Source organism: Tiliqua scincoides, chromosome 2 (assembly GCF_035046505.1).
Source record: "Tiliqua scincoides isolate rTilSci1 chromosome 2, rTilSci1.hap2, whole genome shotgun sequence".
Lineage (NCBI taxonomy): Eukaryota > Metazoa > Chordata > Lepidosauria > Squamata > Scincidae > Tiliqua > Tiliqua scincoides.
In genome coordinates this window covers 17,124,403-17,145,694 of record NC_089822.1, presented here as the reverse complement: position 1 = coordinate 17,145,694, position 21,292 = coordinate 17,124,403, and the positions used below count along the sequence as shown (strand labels likewise).

General features: G+C 42.2%; 1 protein-coding gene across 1 annotated transcript in view; it reads left to right on the top strand.

The window, feature by feature from the left end:
* RICTOR (RPTOR independent companion of MTOR complex 2) overlaps nucleotides 1–21,292 on the top strand; it is an 89,817-nt gene that overhangs the window by 23,286 nt on the left and 45,239 nt on the right. Inside the window, exons 4-11 of the mRNA XM_066614356.1 lie at nucleotides 1,127–1,191; nucleotides 6,219–6,350; nucleotides 7,844–7,907; nucleotides 10,037–10,163; nucleotides 14,890–15,059; nucleotides 17,999–18,066; nucleotides 20,470–20,537; nucleotides 21,167–21,249. Of these exons, the coding sequence (XP_066470453.1) occupies nucleotides 1,127–1,191; nucleotides 6,219–6,350; nucleotides 7,844–7,907; nucleotides 10,037–10,163; nucleotides 14,890–15,059; nucleotides 17,999–18,066; nucleotides 20,470–20,537; nucleotides 21,167–21,249 (777 nt within the window). The remainder of the gene's footprint in view (nucleotides 1–1,126; nucleotides 1,192–6,218; nucleotides 6,351–7,843; nucleotides 7,908–10,036; nucleotides 10,164–14,889; nucleotides 15,060–17,998; nucleotides 18,067–20,469; nucleotides 20,538–21,166; nucleotides 21,250–21,292) is intronic.

The window sequence follows — 21,292 nt, the reverse complement described above, 5'->3', positions numbered from 1 at the left end:
TTTCCATGTTGTCTTGCATAGTCTGTTTCCAGTCTTTCCCTTTTGCTTCGTCTTGTACTAATTTTCCAAATCCCGTCTCCGATGCTGGCAAACTTTGGATATTACCCTCCATCTTCATTCTTCTTTCCTGTGGGACGCAAATATCTTTTGTTCGCAATGTTCTTTAAGACCACTAGATGTCCTTTAAGACCACTAGACTGTCCAAATCAGGCAGTCAATTACTCAATCCACGCCAGACATACACAAATGGAATAACACTTACTTAAGTCTTTCAAAATCTTTCCCTGCTGGGGCCTTCAGCTTGATTCAACATGAATTCTTCACCATTACTGCCAAGATGGCACAATCTCCTGGGAAAGCCCCCTGGCTGGGCTTTATCTCCTCAGGAATCATGCCATCACATGGAGGAGTTTCTCTTCTGACAAACAATCCCCGGGTCTCCTCAGATCTGCAGTTTTTGGGGAAAAAACAGTGTCCTTCAAGAGCTCGAGAAAGGCACGTCTACTCACTGCTGGCTGGCCCCTCCCTCCTCCCTATGCTAAATTCTTAAGACATTGATTCCCAAATAGATGGTGGGGGAGGGAATAGATCCTGAAGCAGGTAACACTTTCCTCTTTCCATCAGCCAGGTTGAATGTCTCCTCACAGAAGACTCTCATTGGTTGGATATCTAGAGCTAACTACACTGTCATTGTCTTATCAACTCAGTGTGATCTGAAGAAATGTGGTTCAGAAGAACTGTGGCTTTGTTCTTAAAATATTTATTTGTGCATGGCTTTAGGAGGGGGTCAGAGATCCTCTTCATTGTTGGAATTAGTGCCATAATGCACAGTTCATTGCCTGCAAGAATTTTTGCATGCTGACTAGTAAAGCAGGTGATTTATATCAAGTTGAAACCCCTAGAAGGTCGTGTAAGTTTAAAAGAGAGACTGTGTTCAGAAAGTTTGAGAAACATGGGTGTGGAGCAGGTGTTCTTGTTCCAGTTAGCACTTGAAACTCCTGAATAATATTGTAGACACTCCTGAATTGTATTGTAGACATAACGGATTTTCAGTATTAGTCTTAGGCATGTAACAGGCTATACTGTCCGAAAAGCTTAATATCTACATATTGTTTTTAATTTGCAGCTTCTTTGTAATGCTGGTCATACTGAAGAAAAACTAGGTTTTACTTATGAAGACATCATCATATGGTAAGACTGCTACTTTCACTGTGGGTTTCATGGTTCTTGCAATCAATTGGCGTTGGAGATCAGAACCACCTCTCAGCCTTGCTCAACTTGCAGGCTAGGTGAAAGATAAGGAGGGAAAGGGAGCCCTGGCTCAGATTCTTGTTTGGTGAACTGCCTTTCTGGTCCTTTCCAAAGCAGTGTGAAGGCTGCTTTGGTAGTGTGTGCGCAGCAGTGTGGGAGAGAGGAAGTGTAGAGATATGAACTCTAAAGGCACCTTGTCAGAGCTTGACTTGTTTGCCAGATGTATAGGCAGGATGCTGTGCTAGACGTTTTTGCCATGCAATGATCTGTTGTTGTGCCTTTTGCAACAAGTATAAAATGGCTTAGGGCCGGAGCTTAGTGGTAGGAGCACATACTTCGCATGCCAAAGGTCTCAGATTCAATCCCTGGCATCTCTAGTTTAAAAGGATCTGAAAGCAGGTCAAACGAGAGGTCTCAGATCCTGCAGAGCTGCTACCTTTAGAGTAGACAATGAACTAGACAGACCAACTGCTTGTTTCTGTATAAGGCAGCTTCTTCTGTTTGTTTTTGCAGTGACACACTGGAACAAACCCTTATACATTAAAGTGTTTAATACTCACAATATTATATTCTTCTCTGCTAAGTCTACTTATTAGAAGAAATCAGTAATTTTCTTCCCTTGCACTGCTAACATAACCTACAGTCTATAATTAATTTACAGCTGAATTAATAGGACTGGTACTGAATAAGGCCAACTACCTGCTACATTAAAATTGTTGAAAATTCAGTAATTATCACCTATAATATAAGACAGTATATATGTTTCTAACTGCTGAGTTGGACCAGTGGTCCCTTTTGTTTGACTGGCAATTACTCTAACAGCCCAATACTAACCTGCATTAACGCAATTAGGTCACGTAGCCTGTGCTGTATCCAGTGCAGGTTAGGAGATGACTCAAGGTCTCTTTGGAGTAAGGGGATATTTTCCCCCTTACCCCGAGTAACACCCAGCCAGTCCTATGGGGCAACTCCGATCTCCACCAGCTATATGGTTGGCAGGAGTCGGAGCAGCCCAGCATAACACTGGTTGGGCAGGCAGGGGGGAGTTAGGATACAGTGGAGGAGGTGTCCGCCAGTCCTGCCCCCTCCTGGGCCGCCCCACCCAGAAATGCCCCTCCCCACCTCCAAAACTCCTTCCACCACCCTCCCCAAGCCCCTGTGCCACTCAGCACCATTCTTACCTTTGATGGCAGTCAAGGGTCTGCATGCAGTACTAGTGAGATGGCACAGGCTTCCCCCGGTGCTGCCTACACACACAGTATTGTAAACTTACTTTATGTTTTCAAATAGTGGTCTGTCCCAGCCATACCTGGAAATTCCAGGAATTGAACCTGCTTCTGTGTCCAATGCATGCATGCTTTTGCTGACCTAAGATCCCACTTAACAGGGCCACATCTTAGATCTTGTCTTCATTATTTAAAAGGTACCCCTCGGTTCCTCTCCAATAAAAACATTTTTATTTACTTTAGCTTTGTGGGGTGGGTAAGGGGGTGGAACACTCCTGGTTGTCTTTTATGTAACCTGTTTTTATTGTGTTTTCACGTGTTTTTAGTTATTTGTGTATTTTTTTTTACTTGTCACCACTTACGGGTTTTTAGAATTATGCTACTACTGTGCAGTTTTGAAATGATATAGATTTAACTGTCGTTTATCATTCTATGGTGTGTTTTATGTATTAAGTTTTGTAAGCTACCTTGAGCTTTTGGAAAGGAGGGATATAAATGTTTGAAATAAAAATAGTAAATGAGTTTTTTTGTGGAGACATATATTTTCAAAATGCTTAGTTTACTTCAACTGGATTACTCCAATATGTTCATGTTTTTGTTAGCATTTGCTAGGACCACATCTTAGGTCTTGTCTTCATTATTTAAAATGTACCCCTCCCTTCCCCTCCAATACTGGAGTGCCCAGCCCTTACTTGTTGGGTTCTAGACATTCACCGGCTTGATTTTTTTTTTTTTTAGAATATATTTCAGCAGGATTCACTGATAGAATTATTCTGTCAGAAATTACTTCAGTTGAGTTCCACCACTTTCTGGCTTGATAGATGTATTTTATCCACACTGCCATTCTGAGGACTTGTGAAGTTGCTATAGTATGATAAGAACTATACCCCTCTGTTTATAATACACCCTTTCAGCCAAGGCTGTGGCCTGTATTATATACAAGATGAGGATGTACAGGTTTGACCCGTTTATCTGCAGATTTGGAACCCGCAGATTTACTCATGAGTTCTGAACCCACAGTGGAGGGCAGAACCTGAGCCCCCAGACGCGTCCAGAGGTCATAGCAGACCAACCCATGGATTCACTTATCTGCAGGTTTTGGTATCTGCGGTGTTTCCGGGAATGGATCTCCTCACTGGCGTTGCTAGGGGCGTGCGGGGTTGTGTGTGTGTGGGCCGCACCAGGTGACGCACTGGAGGGTGATGTGCCCTGGGGGAGGATGCACTAACATCGCAAGGTTAGGAGCTACTGTGTCATGCTATACACAGTTGGATGCAGAATGGCCAGCGGAATGGAGTGCAAAAAAACAGAATCGAAATAGTTCCTTTCGTTCAAAAGTTATGGCCAGAAAACCTAAAGGAAAAAGTGCATGGAGCCCTATGGAAAGTGAAAGCGAGCCGTATCACGCGTAGGCGTACTTGCCATAGTCCGTTGGAAAGGGCAGGCTGTGAGGAATCCAACGACACCAGAATGGTCCCGATCCAATGAATGCAGCCCCCCAAAAACACCCGAGAAGCTCCCCCCTCGCAGCTGCAAGTCTGAGCCCGAAACGAAGCCACATGGCTGCATTTACTTGTGAGTAGGTGGACTTGCCTTAGTTGAGGCAGGCTGAGAGGCTCCAAGGACGTCAGAATGGTCCTCATCCAATGAGTGCAGCCCCCAAAAACACCGAAGAAGGAGGTTCCTCCCTCCCAGCTGCCTCCCTCCCAGTCTGTGGAGCCCTATGGAAAGCAAAGCAGCCTCACAGTCGTGTTTACTCGCGACTAGGCAGACGTGCCTTGGCTGGTGGTCAGGCCAGGCAAAGGGGAATGTGAGGACACCAGAAGGGTCCTGATCAGATGGAGCTGCTCCAGAAGGCAGCCTCCCCCCCCCCCCAAAAAAAAACAAAAAACAAAAAAGAGGCTTGAATGGTAAGGGGAAAGTTTTCTATTTTGCACTTGTGAAGCCAGGAGGGTCTATATTCTGATGTGCCTAAAATAGAAGAACTTTAAACTGGGCACTGGGAGGGCTGAAATCTCACTGATTCTTTTTGGGGGGTTGTTATGCAGACAGACTACAGAGTAAGCTGCATTGACCACTATGGGACTTACTTCAGAGTAGACATGCATAGGCTTGGGCTCACAGGCTGCAATCCTACTCACACTTTCCTGAGAGTAAGCCCCATTGACCACAATAGGACTTACTTCAGAGTAGATTCACTTGGTGGAACAGGACTGGCTCCTCCTTATTTAATTATTTTATTTTAATTTAATTATTTATAATTATTTATTTTAATTTGCTTGATGATGTCACTTCTGGCCATGACATCACTTCCAATGGGTCCTGGACAGATTGTCATTCTAAAAAGTGGGTTCCAGTGCTAAAAGTTTGAGAACTGCTGCAATAAGGTGTTAGTAAGTTGACACGGGGTGTGTGTGTGTGTGTGCGCGCAACTCTACAAGTTTTCAAAATCACTAAAATCAGAATTTGGAGGAATAATACCATCATGTTATATATCAATCAATGTGTAATTTCATGCAGAATGCAATGAAACAAACCACATTGAAATATCTGTGTTCTAACAACACAGGCAAAAAACCAGTGGGGGCGGGGCGATGATACCTGGGGCATTGCCCCGCCCACTACATGGGGTGATGCACAGGCCTCCCAAACCGGGTGACACGAATCCTAGTGACGCCACTGGATCTCCTGCAGATACCGAGGTCCAACTGTATCTGTCAAGTATGCTTCCTTAAAAGTGAAAGCACTTATCTGTCCATGGCCATTATGAATGTGAGATGTAGTCAGTTCTAATAAGAAACTTCAAATGAGTTCAGAAATGTAAATGAGGGCCTTCTATTTGCTAATATAATCATTTTTTAAACACCAAGATTAGACAGAAGTGGTGTTTGTCTTTTGAATTTTTCAAAAGCGAACTCAAACAGTTAATGTGTGCTGGCTGTATAAAAAGAATGAACCTGGCAATCAATGAACCAGAGGGCCGAAGATAGATAATTTCCTGAAATAGCTACAGAGGTAAGTACAAACATCGCAAACAATGTGATCAGAAAGAAGTACCTTTCAGCCCTCAGTGTGGTGAACAATTGGCCTCTGTTTTACAAGCAGGACCATTCAGCTGAGCCTGAGTAGTGTAAGCTCTTTAGCACTGGAGTTTTTTTTTAACTAAAGAAGTTTCAAAACAGGAAGTGTTGGCACACACGTGTACTTGCAGACACATGCACCAAAGTTCAAATGATGACATCAAATACTGTGAGATTGTAAGTATTGTTTAATGTTATTTAAACAGCTGGTTGTTTTTTTAGGAATTAGCACTGGAAGGAGATTCTAGTCAGTGTTGAAGTGTAAACCACGTTATTTGCTACTAGGCTGTTTTAAAGTTTTGAGTTTGGAATTGTGTAACTATTTAAAAAGGAAACCAATCTTTTTTCTTTGCCCTATTCAACATAGCAGGCAGTCCAGCTTGCTTTCAACAGTAATACTTTTTGAGCATTTTGCCAAGGAGAAGAAAACATTAGGAAAAAGGGGAAGGTTTGTTTTTTTGCTAAGATGTTGAAGTTATTCCTCATCTTGTGTGTTAAAAGACCAAAGTAAATATCAGGTCACCAGAGCCATTTATTTGACCACAAACCTGCTCAAATTGTGTAGAAAGGGAGGGGGGTGTTGGAAGTGGCCTGTTGTTTGCAGTTGGAGGGCTGCACTTCAGTATATAAAACTTAGCTGATATTCTCATTTGCCTTGTAGCTTGCGGTTAGCGTTACTGAATGAAGCGAAAGAGGTGCGAGCAGCAGGGCTACGAGCCCTTCGATATCTTATCCGAGACTCTAGTATTCTGCAGAAGGTGTTAAAATTAAAAGTGGATTACTTGATAGCCAGGTAACTTGCATTACATTTTGGAATTCTTCATATTTCGTGTTTGGAGCAATGAATTGCCATTTGTGTATCTCTTGAACCTTTCCTTTAAGTAGATCTGGACCTGCCTATCAGTTGATCCACCACTTGATGATGCAAGCCTTGTGTGCAACAGCTAATGTGTGCCTCCTTAATATAAACTGTTGTCGCAGAAACAAAATTGATAACTAAATATTGATTGAACGCCCGGGTTGTGGTGGCTTGAGGAAAGATTTGGCTGTAAAACTCTGTTTCTGTATGTTAAATAGAATTGACTATTTTTAGGTGCAAATAGGAACACCCCCCATGCTTTACGCTTTTGCTGTAGGATGGCTGTACTCATGTGCATTTTTAACTGTTTTGACTAAAAAAAAAATTATGCATTAGGGTTGTAAATGAATGATTTTTTGGAAGCATTTCTTAATTGTAGGTAGCCTTTACAACAATAATAAAGAGGCTGTCTGTGATTAAGAAATGCTTCCAAAAAAGTTGAACAACAAAAAAGTTAGGTAAGTAAAAAAAAAAAAAAATAGTTGGGTAAGCAAACTGTTTTAAAATTGTGATGTAGGTTGGCTGCCTTGGCTGGAGTGCCACTTATTCTCTTTGATTCTTAGTCACATCTATTTAAAATTATGTAATAAGTACAGATATCAAACTTGGAGAAAACCTACTAATTTTCCAACTTAGCTCTTTTAGACTAAGAGCTTTTTCCTAATGGCAGAAAGGAGGTTTCCTCTTGTTTTTATAAATGTGTATTGTGAATGAATCATTCTCTTACTTCAGTCTTGAGAGTAGCTACAGTTGTTAATGTTCCCACTCAGCCAGCCAAGTATGTGGTTCCATCTGTGTTCAACTGACAATCATAGCATCTGAATGAAAAATTGAGGATTATTGGGATGAGGGGGAAAGGCTTTTTGGAAAGGGGAAAACAGCTTTTCATTCTGCCTTGGTCATCTCAATAATGTGCATTTCTCTACTATGAAATGAATATATAGTAATACCTTGCACTTTCACCTGATCAGGGACCAGAGCATGGATGAAAGTCAAAAATTGATGGATGTCAAAGCATAGCCTTATTTAGCTTACCAATTTATTTTGGCCAGTGAAAAATGTAAATAACTAAATAACACGTACAAATGTGTGTGGAACCTAAATAAAAAAATCAACAAAAGAATATTGATGAATATCATTGAAGGTTGGATGAAAGAGGAAAGCATGGGGTAAAATTTGAAATGTGGTTATGATTGAAAGCGGTTGAAAGAGCAAAGAGAAGTTAAGTGGATGAAAGTCAAGGTATGCCTGTATCTGGCAGACGATTTAACATTGCTGTGTTTAAATAATACATATTGATACACTGTTGCACTTTAGGTGACCAGGATTTCTGTACGATAAACCTGAGATTTCATTTTATCATCTGAATTCTAATTGCAAAAGATGTATTAGTCTAAACTATGTTCTTGATTTTTTAAAAATTATAGGTGCATTGATATACAACAAAGTAATGAAGTAGAAAGGACACAGGCACTTCGTTTAGTCAGAAAGGTACGTTAACTGTTTAAACTGCACACTACAGTTTTGCATTGAAAAATCCATTACGAACTTGTCCACTGCTGCTGCTACAGTCATATACGAGCAACAAATACCTCATTTCCATGTTGGGTTAAATGACTCTGAGAAGTTGTAAAGTTTAGTTAGTACATTGCAAGTGGTTGTATCAGTAGCATGGCAGGGGACGTACGGTCTGTCCTGAGTGCCAGCGATATGGGGGTGCTAACATGGGTAGCCCCTCTCCTCTTCTTGCTTGGCTGCCCCTTGAAAGTACAATTGCAAAGGTTGTGCTAAAGCAGTTAATCATTAAGGAAATTAGCTAAGATTCCCCAGAAGCTGCTCTTTGGAGTATGTATACCTGGGTGTTAGGATGAGGTGAAAGGAACGATGTGACAGAGGCAATTATGGAATTTGGTTTCTGCCATTTTCTAACATAAAGTTGTAGATGATCTGTAACATCTGTAATTTTTCAGTAAAATTATGGAAGTAAATAAGTTCTTGCTATAAAAGATCATTTCTTTGTACTTTCCTTCCAGCCATTTCACAAATTCAAGAACACATGACTGTTTTTGTGAAAGACGTTGCTGTACCTATTCTGTCTCTCTAGTGCAGTGTTTCAAACTGTGGTGGGTCCCAGCTTGATTGTGGTGCATTATGAAGCTGAAATTGACAAGCTAATAGATGACAACAAAAATGTATTGAGCCCTATGGAAAGTGAAACTGAGCTGCACATTCATGTTTATTTGCAAGTAGGCAAGACTCCCTCAGTTTGAAGGCAGGCCAAGAGGAATGCAATGCCACCAATCCACCCTCTTCAAGCTGATAAGTAAAAGTGTATTGAACCCTATGGAATGTAAAACTGAGCTGTCTGTGCATAATTACACGCAAGTAGGTTAACATGTCTCAGCTCTTATGGAAGCTCTTATGGAAGACCAGGTTAAGGGGAACATAAGGCTATCAGAATGGTCCTGATCCAATGAACTTGGAGCTCAACAAATGCTCCAGAAGGCAGTCCCCCCCCCCCACACACTATAGCAAAAAGATAAAAACAGGAGCTTGAGTGGCTTGTAAAGTGGAACTTTTTTAGTCTCATAAACTTAGTTGATAGAGTGTCGTTTTAAAAAGTGTATCGCGATGCTAAGAAGCTTAGGGACCACTGCTTTAGTTTAATATCAGATAAAAAGAATAAATTAATTGAAAGTTTGTTTCATTTTAGGTAGGGGATGGGTGTGGGTTTTTCTTTGAAGTGAGGTTTGAAGGAACTTCCTGTTCTGTGGGTAGCAGATCACTATTTACAAAGCATTACTTTCTCAAGTTATTGTAAAGTGAACTGTAAATAAAACAAACTTCTGCCTCCTTTCCCTCTTGTCTTTAGTACCTTTTATAGAAAAAGATTTGAATTGGATCATACACATTAGGTTAGGTATACAGAGGGAGAATTGTAAAAGCAACGATTTCCTGCCAGATTTTCACTTAGGGTAGTACAGAAGGGAAAATAGTCTTGTAGCACCTTAAAGACTAACAAATTGATTTTAGCATACAGTTTCCTGAACTATAATCCACTTAATTGGATACTTAAAGTGCTGTCCTCAGTTGGCAGGTGTATACCAACTGTTGTACAAGGTGGAATCGGAAAGCTATGTGAAGGAAGTACAGTCAGTGATCCTTTTTGTGCTGTTATACTATCACTGTATGCTACTATGAAGTACTGAAAAGATCAGTACAGCGAAGTTCACAAAAGCAGTGATAGAAGCCACCTTTCTGGTTATGGAAGACTTATTCCTGCATTGTAACTGGTACATGTTAATGGTCACTGACTGTATCTCTTCCACCTTTACATACGTACTGAGGTTTTCATGGCTGGAATGTCAAATCATTCGATAGAAAATGTGCGGGCTTGAAGGCCATGGTCCACCGGAGTACCTTTCACCTGATGTTTCGCCCCTGTCTGTGGAGGGCATTCTCAAAGGTTCCGTGATCCTTCTTCCACCTTTGTTTTTTGCTGCTCCAAATGATGCTGCTACCCTTCTGGAAACGAGAGCCATTAGTGCTGTTTTATAACCCTATTCTATAGGCAGTTTACACATTTCTGGATAAACTCACCCCTTTTTATTTCTTGGCAGATGATCACTGTGAATGCTTCGCTGTTTCCTAGTTCAGTTACCAATTCCTTGATAGCTGTTGGAAATGATGGCCTTCAAGAGAGGGACAGAATGGTTCGCGCATGTATTGCTATCATCTGTGAACTAGGTAAAAATCTTGAAGAGTATTTAGCTTGCTGCAGGGGGTTGTTTCCAGATAAAGTTAGTCATTATTACATTTTCTTGTCCCTGTGTGTTAACTCATGACAGTCTAAGAATTTGTTTGAAATTTACTGAATTATCTAATGCTAAAGGATTATTGCATGTCTTGTTAGTCATGTTAATTAATGTCTTGTTAGAAAATCACAGGTGTTCTGTGGAATGGAAGAAGACTATGAGAATTTGGAATACATATATCTGCTAAGACCATAAGCATTGTTTGGTCCTTGTTGTGCTGGCATCAGTGCACAGCCACTGTGGTGTTGCCAGAATAGGCTTGGGATATGACGGGTATTCTGTCATCTGGCTAAGACTGAGCCATAAGACTGATGTTTCAAGGTGTTAGCATTTTAAGCGTTTTGATTCGGTAAAGGGCTGGATGTGTGCATACCAGCTGAAATTAAATCAGACCTTCTTGGACAAGCAAGTAGCTAATTCAGAACAGTGTCTGTTCTGGAGGGCATTACAGACCAGGTTTGCAATCTTAAAAGTACTCCTGAGCCTCATTGCACACATAAATGTCCAAGTGTTGTCTATGATCTGAAAGGCCTTTCCCCAGCTTCAGTTGGTGCACCAAGGTAGCGTGATGGGATGTGATAGACGGTTTGGCACAATGAGAGGATGTGGGAACAAAGGAGTGAATAAGCAGCCCATCCTGGGGCATTCTGTGTACAAATGCATTTATGCGAATGCCCAAAGTCTAAAAGCAAAGGTGGGAGAACTGGAATGTCTGGTGACAAGGGAAAACATTGACATAGTGGGCATAACGGAAACCTAGTGGAATGCGGAGAATCAGTGGGATACCGCAATCCCGGGCTATAAACACTACAGGAGGGACAGGCAGGGGCGTGTTGGAGGTGGGGTGGCCGTTTATGTTAAGGAAGGGATAGAATCCAGCAAAGTAGAGATTGAAGGTGGGTCCGACTCCACCGTAGAATCTCTGTGGGTTAAATTACCAGGCTTGTGCAGCGATGTAATACTGGGGGCATGCTATTGTCCTCCAGACCAGAAATCGGATGAGGACCTTGAAATGAGGAAACAGATCAGGGAGGTGACAAGGAGGGACAGGGTTGTAATCATGGGGGACTTCAATTATCCTCATATTGACTGGGTCAATTTGTGTTCTGGTCATGATAAGGAAACCGGATTTCTTGACGTGCTAAATGACTGTGGCTTAGAGCAGCTAGTCACGGAGCCCACCAGAGGACAGGTGACTCTGGATTTAATATTGTGCGGTACGCAGGACCTGGTTAGAGATGTAAACGTTACTGAGCCATTGGGGAACAGTGATCATGCTGCGATCCGTTTTGACTTGCATGTTGGGGGAAGAATACCAGGCAAATCTCTAACAAAAACCCTTGACTTCCAACGGGCAGACTTCCCTCAAATGAGGAGGCTGGTTAGAAGGAGGTTGAAAGGGAGGGTAAAAAGAGTCCAATCTCTCCAGAGTGCATGGAGGCTGCTTAAAACAACAGTAATAGAGGCCCAGCAGAGGTGTATACCGCAAAGAACGAAGGGTTCCACTAAATCCAGGAGAGTGCCCGCATGGCTAACCAGCCAAGTTAGAGAGGCTGTGAAGGGCAAGGAAGCTTCCTTCCATAAATGGAAGTCTTGCCCTAATGAGGAGAATAAAAAGGAACATAAACTGTGGCAAAAGAAATGTAAGAAGGTGATACAGGAGGCCAAGCGAGACTATGAGGAACGCATGGCCAGAAACATTAAGGGGAATAATAAAAGCTTCTTCAAATATGTTAGAAGCAGGAAACCCGCCAGAGAAGCGGTTGGATGGTGAGGGAGGGAAAGGGGAGATAAAAGGAGACTTAGAGATGGCAGAGAAATTAAATGAGTTCTTTGCATCTGTCTTCACGGCAGAAGACCTCAGGCAGATATCGCTGCCCGAACGGCCCCTCCTGACCGAGAAGTTAAGTCAGATAGAGGTTAAAAGAGAAGATGTTTCAGACCTCATTGATAAATTACAGATCAATAAGTCACCGGGCCCTGATGGCATCCACTCAAGAGTTATTAAGGAATTGAAGAATGAAGTTGCAGATCTCTTGACTAAAATATGCAACTTGTCCCTCAAAACGGCCACAGTGCCAGAGTATTGGAGGATAGCAAATGTCACGCCTATTTTTAAAAAGGGAAAGAGGGGGGACCCGGGAAACTATAGGCCGGTCAGCCTAACATCTATACCGGGTAAGATGGTGGAATGCCTCATCAAAGATAGGATCTCAAAACACATAGACAAACAGGCCTTGCTGAGGGAGAGTCAGCATGGCTTCTGTAAGGGTAAGTCTTGCCTCACTAACTTTATAGAATTCTTTGAAAAGGTCATCAGGCTTGTGGATGTGGGAGAACCCGTGGACATTATATATCTGGACTTTCAGAAGGCGTTTGACACGGTCCCTCACCAAAGGCTACTGAAAAAACTCCACAGTCAGGGAATTAGAGGACAGGTCCTCTCATGGATTGAGAACTGGTTGGAGGCCAGGAAGCAGAGAGTGGGTGTCAATGGGCAATTTTCACAATGGAGAGAGGTGAAAAGCGGTGTGCCCCAAGGATCTGTCCTGGGACTGGTGCTTTTCAACCTCTTCATAAATGACCTGGAGACAGGGTTGAGCAGTGAAGTGGCTAAGTTTGCAGACGACACCAAACTTTTCCGAGTGGTGAAGACCAGAAGTGATTGTGAGGAGCTCCAGAAGGATCTCTTCAGACTGGCAGAATGGGCAGCAAAATGGCAGATGCGCTTCAATGTCAGTAAGTGTAAAGTCATGCACATTGGGGCAAAAAATCAAAACTTTAGATATAGGCTGATGGGTTCTGAGCTGTCTGTGACAGATCAGGAGAGAGATCTTGGGGTGGTGGTGGACAGGTCGATGAAAGTGTCGACCCAATGTGCGGCAGCAGTGAAGAAGGCCAATTCTATGCTTGGGATCATTAGGAAGGGTATTGAGAACAAAACGGCTAGTATTATAATGCCGTTGTACAAATTGATGGTAAGGCCACACCTGGAGTATTGTGTCCAGTTCTGGTCGCCGCATCTCAAAAAAGACATAGTGGAAATGGAAAAGGTGCAAAAGAGAGTGACTAAGATGATTTCGGGTCTGGGGCACCTTCCTTATGAGGAAAGGCTACGGCGTTTGGGCCTCTTCAGCCTAGAAAAGAGACGCCTGAGGGGGGACATGATTGAGACATACAAAATTATGCAGGGGATGGACAGAGTGGATAGGGAGATACTCTTTACACTCTCACATAATACCAGAACCAGGGGACATTCACTAAAATTGAGTGTTGGGCGGGTTAGGACAGACAAAAGAAAATATTTCTTTACTCAGCGTGTGGTCGATCTGTGGAACTCCTTGCCACAGGATGTGGTGCTGGCGTCTAGCCTAGACACCTTTAAAAGGGGATTGGACAAGTTTCTGGAGGAAAAATCCATTATGGGGTACAAGCCATGATGTGTATGCGCAACCTCCTGATTTTAGAAATGGGTTATGTCAGAATGCCAGATGCAAGGGAGGGCACCAGGATGAGGTCTCTTGTTATCTGTTGTGCTCCCTGGGGCATTTGGTGGGCCGCTGTGAGATACAGGAAGCTGGACTAGATGGGCCTATGGCCTGATCCAGTGGGGCTGTTCTTATGTTCTTATGCACCTATTCTTGATTGAATCAGAACTGGCTTTAATTGTCCACACTGTTGACACCTTTTGGGGCAGAATACCTGCAGTAAGATTTCAGAGGAGGCAAGTATTAACAAACTATCTTGCCATGTATGTTTGAAGAATGAGAGATTATGCAAAGTGCTCCCTTTCACCATGGTCCCCATCTCCTACATTCCTCTTTGAGAGAGTCCAGAGAGGTATAGCTCTGTGCCATGCATTTCCTTATCTGATTTGTGGTCTCCCCATCAAGGGCTTTAGTACTGGCATTGGAGGGCTGTGATTGGCTATATCCTATGCTCTGTCATAGGAAAGTGGGCTGTGCAGGGGGTGGCAAGAGGTTCAATTTTCTGCTTTTTCCCCCTTCCCTATTGTTCTTTATTGGGTCACTCTTACCTATGCCATCTCTGTTGTTGGTGTAGTGTTCTTCTGGTGTCAGAGGTGAGTCTGTTGCCTGTAGAGGGTTTGGGGTAGGGTATACATTGACTCCACCACATCCCTCTCACGTTGTACCCCAATCTTATCCCTGTGTCAGCCTCTCCATTGGCAGAGTTGCACTGGCAACTGAGTGACATTCGAGCTACGTCGACACCGTGTTCTTCCGATGTTGTGCTGGCATCTGTGGTGTGTCCGCTGGTGGACTGGCTTCTGCACTGGCTGGACTTTTATTGCATCAGTACATGTGAAGATATGCTGGCATATATCTGGGTTAGGATTAGGCCTCTTTTGAATCAAACTTGAAATCTACATAGTTTTAAACGTCAGTTATGATACAACAGGTTGAAAATGAGGGTGGATTCGCACTGTGAGTGAGTTGACTTGATCATGCTGACAATATCATTAAGGTAATTTATATGTTAATTCTGTAGTTCCATAGCATCTAATTTAGTGAATTTAAGCTTTTCCAGCATTTAATACTGAATTGTAGCATTCATTTGAAGAGTTGTGGTCCAAACTGTCTTTCTGTAAATGTGGATGATGTCATTTAATATTAAACGGTATCATTCTTTCCTTTCAGCAATTCAGAATCCAGAAGTAGTTGCTCTTCGGGGTGGCCTAAGTACCATTTTGAAAAACGTGATTGATTGTCAATTAAGTCGCATAAATGAAGCTCTTATAACAACTGTCTTGCATCTTCTCAATCACCCAAAGACTCGGCAGTATGTGCGAGCAGATGTAGAATTAGAGGTAGGAATCTGCTTTCCTTCTGTCTTCCTGTAACTTACTTGTTTTCAACTGTGGAGAGATTATTGTCCATTCAAAGTACTGTCATGTAGAACTTTGTGCTTTTAGCTGAATTAGCTTTTAATACTTTGTGGAGGAGTTTACAAGTTAGAGTGTTTTAGAAAAATGCTTTCTATATTGAGCAGTGTGTTAGAAATGATAAAAATGGGGGGGGGGGGAACAGGAGAATTCCGAAACCCTTTTGCTTGTCATTTGAAAACAGCATGTTCCTTATTTACCAACACTGCATTTGTCTGTATGACTATGAACCCTCTGCTTGTCTATTTGAATAAATTTGCAAGTCAGGTTGCAAAGTAGATTATAATGAAATACTGCAGCTTCTAATAGGAGAAGATTTTAGTTTAATTTCTGTTTTGAAACATTGATATACCACTTCTCATGTTAATTTCAAAACTAAAGAACAATGAATAGTATGAATTGTTGGACTAAACCATAAATAAAGAAGAGACTGAGCAGTCCACTTTCAAATGCCAACTGAAGCAGATAGGTTTTTGCCTATTCTGGGAAAGTTAGCAGTGATGTGGCTTTACAGATGTCCCTTGTGATTTCAAGGCAACTTGAGAAAAGATCCTTATGGACGAGTCGGGGCTCATGTATAAGAATCATCATGTGAATCTTTATTTGATCTTTATTTTCTTTCTGTTCAAAATGTTTGACTAATAAATCCCAAAGCCACTGTCTGATAAAAAAGGCAGGAGGTCTGGCTCAGTTGGTAGAGCTGCGCCTTGTATGCTTGAAGATCTGAGGCTGCCAGTTCGAAACAACCGGAAGTACCCAAGAACTGATGACATGCTGATATACTGATGAGCTGACCCTAGGTGGCAGAGAGGAGTTGCCCTCAAGTGGAGCGTGGGAGGCGAAGGGCCAGAGAGAGGCCAGACCGGGAAGGAATCCAGCTGGAAGGAGGAGTTCTATGAAAGACTAGAACTATTCAATTGTAAAAAATCCCTACAGGGGTTTAGAACAGCCTGACTATGTAAACCGCCTTGGATTAAAGTCTGAGGAGAAATATGACGACCAAAGAAAGGCGGTATATAAATAAATAAAATACTTTCATTAAGACCAGCCAGACACAACCCACAGCTGTGAGCAGCAAGCTTTTGGTTTCCCTAGAACTCTTGGTCAGGCTTGATATTAAGCACAGTAAAGGGGAAGGCAGGAAGCTGGGTATGTTTTAGGAGCCCTAAAGTCTGCAGTTTGACCCTCTTAAGGTGGAGCACAGGAGGAAGTTATACATAATTAATTGCATTAAACTTACAAGGATTGAATCCCAGTTTCATATCCTTGTCTTGTTTTCAAACCCAGGTTAGAACAAACCAGAATTTGCAGAGTATAGGTACGAGGGTCGCCCAGAAAGTAATGCACCACATTTTTTTTCTTCAACAATTATTTATTGAACACAATGAAACTTACACACAAGAAAGAATGTTTCTTCTACACTCCCTATTTTTCCACGTAATCTCCGTCCAGTTCTATGGCCTTCCTCCAGCGAGACACAAGGGCATGTATGCCCTGTCGGTACCACTCCTTGTTCTGGTCACAAAGCCATTTCTGCACTGTGCGAATCACCTCTTCGTCAACCTCAAAATGTCTTCCGCGAATGGCATCCTTTAATGGCCCAAACAAGTGGAAGTCTGAGGGAGCTAGGTCAGGGCTGTAGGGTGGACGGGGTAACACAGTCCAACCCTGTTTAGTGATGTGTTCCTAAGTCCTCAAACTTGTGTGAGGCCGAGCGTTATCATGTTGAATCAAACATTCACCTGGGTTGTTATGGCGCAGAAGTCGCTGGAAGCGCTTCTTGAGTTTGGTTAATGTCTTCACATAAGCTTCAGAATTAATGGTGCTGCCTCTTGGCATCACATCAATGAGTATGACGCCCTCACAGTCCCAAAACACAGTGATCATGACCTTACTGGCGGAAGCAGTTGCTTTGAATTTTTTCTTCTGTGGAGATTGAGGATGACGCCATTCCATCAACTGTCGTTTTGTTTCGGGCTCAAAATGGTGAACCCAGGTTTCATCACCTGTCACAATCCTGGACAAGAATGCTTCCCCCTCATCTTCAAAACGTTTCAGCAACTCAGAAGAAATGTTTTTTCTGAGAGATTTGTGGTCCACCGTAAGACAGCGCGGAACCCATTGTGCACACACTTTTGAATAATCAAGAGCACGGATGATTGTATCCACACTTCCTTTGCTGATTGACAGCTTCAGCACCAACTGCCTAGTCGTTATGCGTCGGTCCTCGCGAATGAGCACATCAGCAAGCTGCGTCTTGTCAGGTGTGACAGCCGTGGATGGCCGCCCCGAACGCTGCAAATCTCTGCCGAACCGCCTTCTAATGGCCTCACCCTCTGTGCCCAGTGACTAACCGTACTGCTGTCGACTGCAGAGTCTCCATAAACTGTACACAAATTTTTGTGAATGTTCCCAGCAATTTCTTTCTCCGCAGTGAGAAATTCAATGACGACACGCTGCTTGTAACATACATCACTTACAGACGCCATTTCAAAACACTGCTGCAGCTACGCTATCTGTCTGAAGAAACCAAAAATTTGTGTGCGCACTCCTGAAAATTCAAATAATGTATATCTAAAGTTTCGCATTCGTACCATTACTGTAGGCTGAGAAAAAAAATGTGGTGCATTACTTTCTGGGCGACCCTCGTATCACAGCAAATACTAGCTTGACTGAAAGTAAAACCTTTCCTCCTATTACTTATGGAGGGGAGGTACGTGTCAGAGCCCAAGTCTAGGGAATGATGTCTAGAACCATGGTTTAATCCTGGTCCTGCATGAAAAAATAAGCATCAAATAACTAAGAATAATAGACAGTGGTGGCCCTTGAAATGACCCTCATCTTTTTTTTTTTTTTTTTTGTAGAGGATTTTAGCTCCCTACACAGATTTTCACTACAGACACAATCCAGACACTGCAGAAGGACAACTGAAGTAAGTACAATTGCTAATAGTAATGTCTTAGGGGACTTTGTGAGATTAACATTTTCTGTGGCAGACCAATGCTTTCACAATGTTCTGTATTGACATCCATACAGTTGAACCTTGATATTGGTGGGAGATCCATTCCTGGATCCCCTGTGGATGTGAATCCATGGGTCGGTCCAATATTACCTCTGGACACAACCAGAGATGTTCTCTGGTCACATCCAAAGCTGTGCTGAGGCCGGCAGTCTGCACGTGGCCTCTGCAGACCTCAGAAAGCCTCCAGGATTCGACCAGAGAACATGTCTGGGACTTCAGGTCTGGACCTCCACCGTAGGGTTGGAGCCCACGGTGACGTAAATCCATTGCTACTAAATCTGTAGATAAAGAGGACAAACCTGTATTTTCTTTCATTATCTAACACAGTGTTTCTCAAACTGTGGGTCGGGACCCACTAGGTGGATCACAAGCCAATTTCAGGTGGATCCCCATTCGTTTCAATATTTTATTTTTAATATATTAGATTTGATGGTATGTGACACATGGTATGTGACTGCATTTGGGGAAATGTTACAGACCTGTACTTTTAACAAGCTACTGTATATTTTATTTTAACAATGCTAGTAAATGGGACTTACTCCTGGGTAAGTGTGGGAAAGATTGTAGCCTAGGAGTGTTAAAAATTTTCCTCCTTGATGATGTCACTTCTGGTCATGACATCACTTCCGCTGGGTCCTGACAGATTCTGACAGACAAAAAGTGGGTCCCGGTGCTAAATGTGTGAGAACCACTGATAAGTTTAAATTTGAGGGTAGAAGGGCCTTCATCAAAACATTGTCGCATCTAACCAGCTCCTAAAATGATTTACTTTTTAAATTGGTCATATTGTAGAAAATGCGTATGTCTCCTACCTTTCTGTATAAGTTTTTTTTCTTCCTTTGGTCCTCTGTTCAATGTCTTCTCTCTTCAATCTGTCTTTACTTCCTCCCCCTTCTTTCTATTCCCCCCCCCCCCGTTTCTGTCTCTGTTTTCAGGGTTTTCCTATTTGGATTTCTCTCCCCCCCCCCCATCTTTCTGTGCCTTTCCAATTTTTTCTTGTGTTTTTCAGTCTTCCCAGAGTAAACATGCCCTGGATGAAAATAATAGCCTGATGGGGCACTAACATCTGTGTAGCCTTTTGAGGAATCCCCTCTGTGTTTCGTTGTCCTACTTTCTCTAGGCAACAAATGACCTAAGTAACAGAAGGAAGTAACACACCTGTAATCTTTGTTAATGGATTGAGGGGGTGCCCCCTTGGACATATGTATTGGGCGTTTTGAAACGCTGCATACCTCCTAAGAAATAGTATCTCCTTGTTTTCAACCTTCACTCCCATGAAAGCCTTGTCAACAGTGCCTGCCACTTTTCCTGCCCTACCACCCACACAAGCAGCTTCCTGAAAGCTGATGGGGCAGCTGGCACTACAACCTATTCAGATAGCCATTGAGATAGAGGGGATTTTCAGAAGGGTGGCAAGCTGCAGAAATCTTTCCCTGAGCAGGTGAGACTAGAGAAACTAAAGAAGAAAAAAAGTCTTTTCTGAGAAGTCTTCAGTTGCTTGTGCTGATGTCTTAGCCATTTTGGTTGTGAGGCCATCAACACTAACCTTTCCTTTGGGCTTGACGGAAGTAGATGTAGGAGACTACGTCAGAGAGCAATCTCCTTTAGTGAGATAGGTCTCCAGGATGCCCTTGGTGGGTTCATCCCCAGGCTCAACCAGTTGGCACCCTCCATCTCAGAGGGCAAAGTTGCAGGCAAGTTTTGATGGGAAGCAAGAGCTGGAGAGACCTTCAAGCAGAAGCCCTGTGTACCATCTTGGAGCATATACATCACTATGCCACTAGTTGTTCAGGAACCCAAGGGCATCACGTTGCTCTGATTGGGAGATGAATTTGAGGTTCTCTGAGCACATGCACTCCCACACATATTTCACTAACTGTGGATCAGCCCTGCTTAAGATGAAAATAGGACCATCCTTGTTTTTGAAACTCATCATTGCATGCACCCAGAAACCTGAAGACAAAGCAAGCCCTTATGCCCTCCAAACCCTCCCCAGACCTGCTTATGGAGGCAAGGAATGCAGGTTCTCCCATGGAGGACCTGAAAATATATAGTGAAAATGCTGGCAGTATCTTTAAATATCAATATCAGGTGAAATGCATATATGTTACCTGCCTCACATGACTGTTTTCTATTTAATGCATTTCTAACATATCTGATTTGGAAGTACTGAAACCGTATTATCCAGTTGGTCAGTCACTTGGACAATGCTATATATGGGGTATAACTGACGAAACTTTTTAAGGATAGCAAACTTGTACATATATAAAAGTATAACTTTCGTATTTTTTTGTAATCTTGTTTTAATAACAGAGAGGACCGAGAAGCCCGGCTCTTAGCTAGTAAAATGGGAATTGTGGCAGCATTTCGATCATGGGCAGGTAGGGTTTTGTTCTAACTTTGATGTCCAAGCTACATAAGTGAAATTTATTTAGAGTGTAGTCAAAGCCCAGAATTTGTCCCATTTTGTTCTATGGCATTTTCATAGAAAAAGACTATATCTAGGTATTATACTCTTGTTTTTCAGGCAAAAATGGCCTTTTGCTTGAGTGATATTGTTCTCACAATAAAGACATGCTGCTTATGTCTGAGTGTGCCTGTCATACATTTTCAATTTAATAATGTTTATATGGTTAAAAATAAAACCATGCTGTTGTTATATTACATGACTGATGTTATTAGAATTTAATAAATTCTTTTTATTTAAAGTGGTATATAAATAAGTTTATGAAATGGTTTGCATAGAAACTATGGACTTGCACTCAATTAAAAAATGCTAATAAGGGTCCTGTTCATGTTCAATTAAAAAAAAAAAGATGCCAAAGAGAAACCTGTAACAGTCACTGGTAAAGATACTAAGCTGGACTTGAATAGGAACATTTGCTGTCTACTGCTAAATATAAGAAACGTTAAAAATGTATTGTAGCCCAATTAGCATGAATATCAGTGAATATTAGTGTCTGAATAAATCACTTTTATCATTATGTAATTAGGTTTTTTTTGTTTTTAGGGATTATCAGTTTGTGCAAACCTGGGAATTCTGGGATCCAATCTCTTATTGGGGTGCTATGCATACCCAACATGGAAATACGGGTATGTGTTTTGAGTTCTAGAGGAAGATTTCTGAACTGGTTCC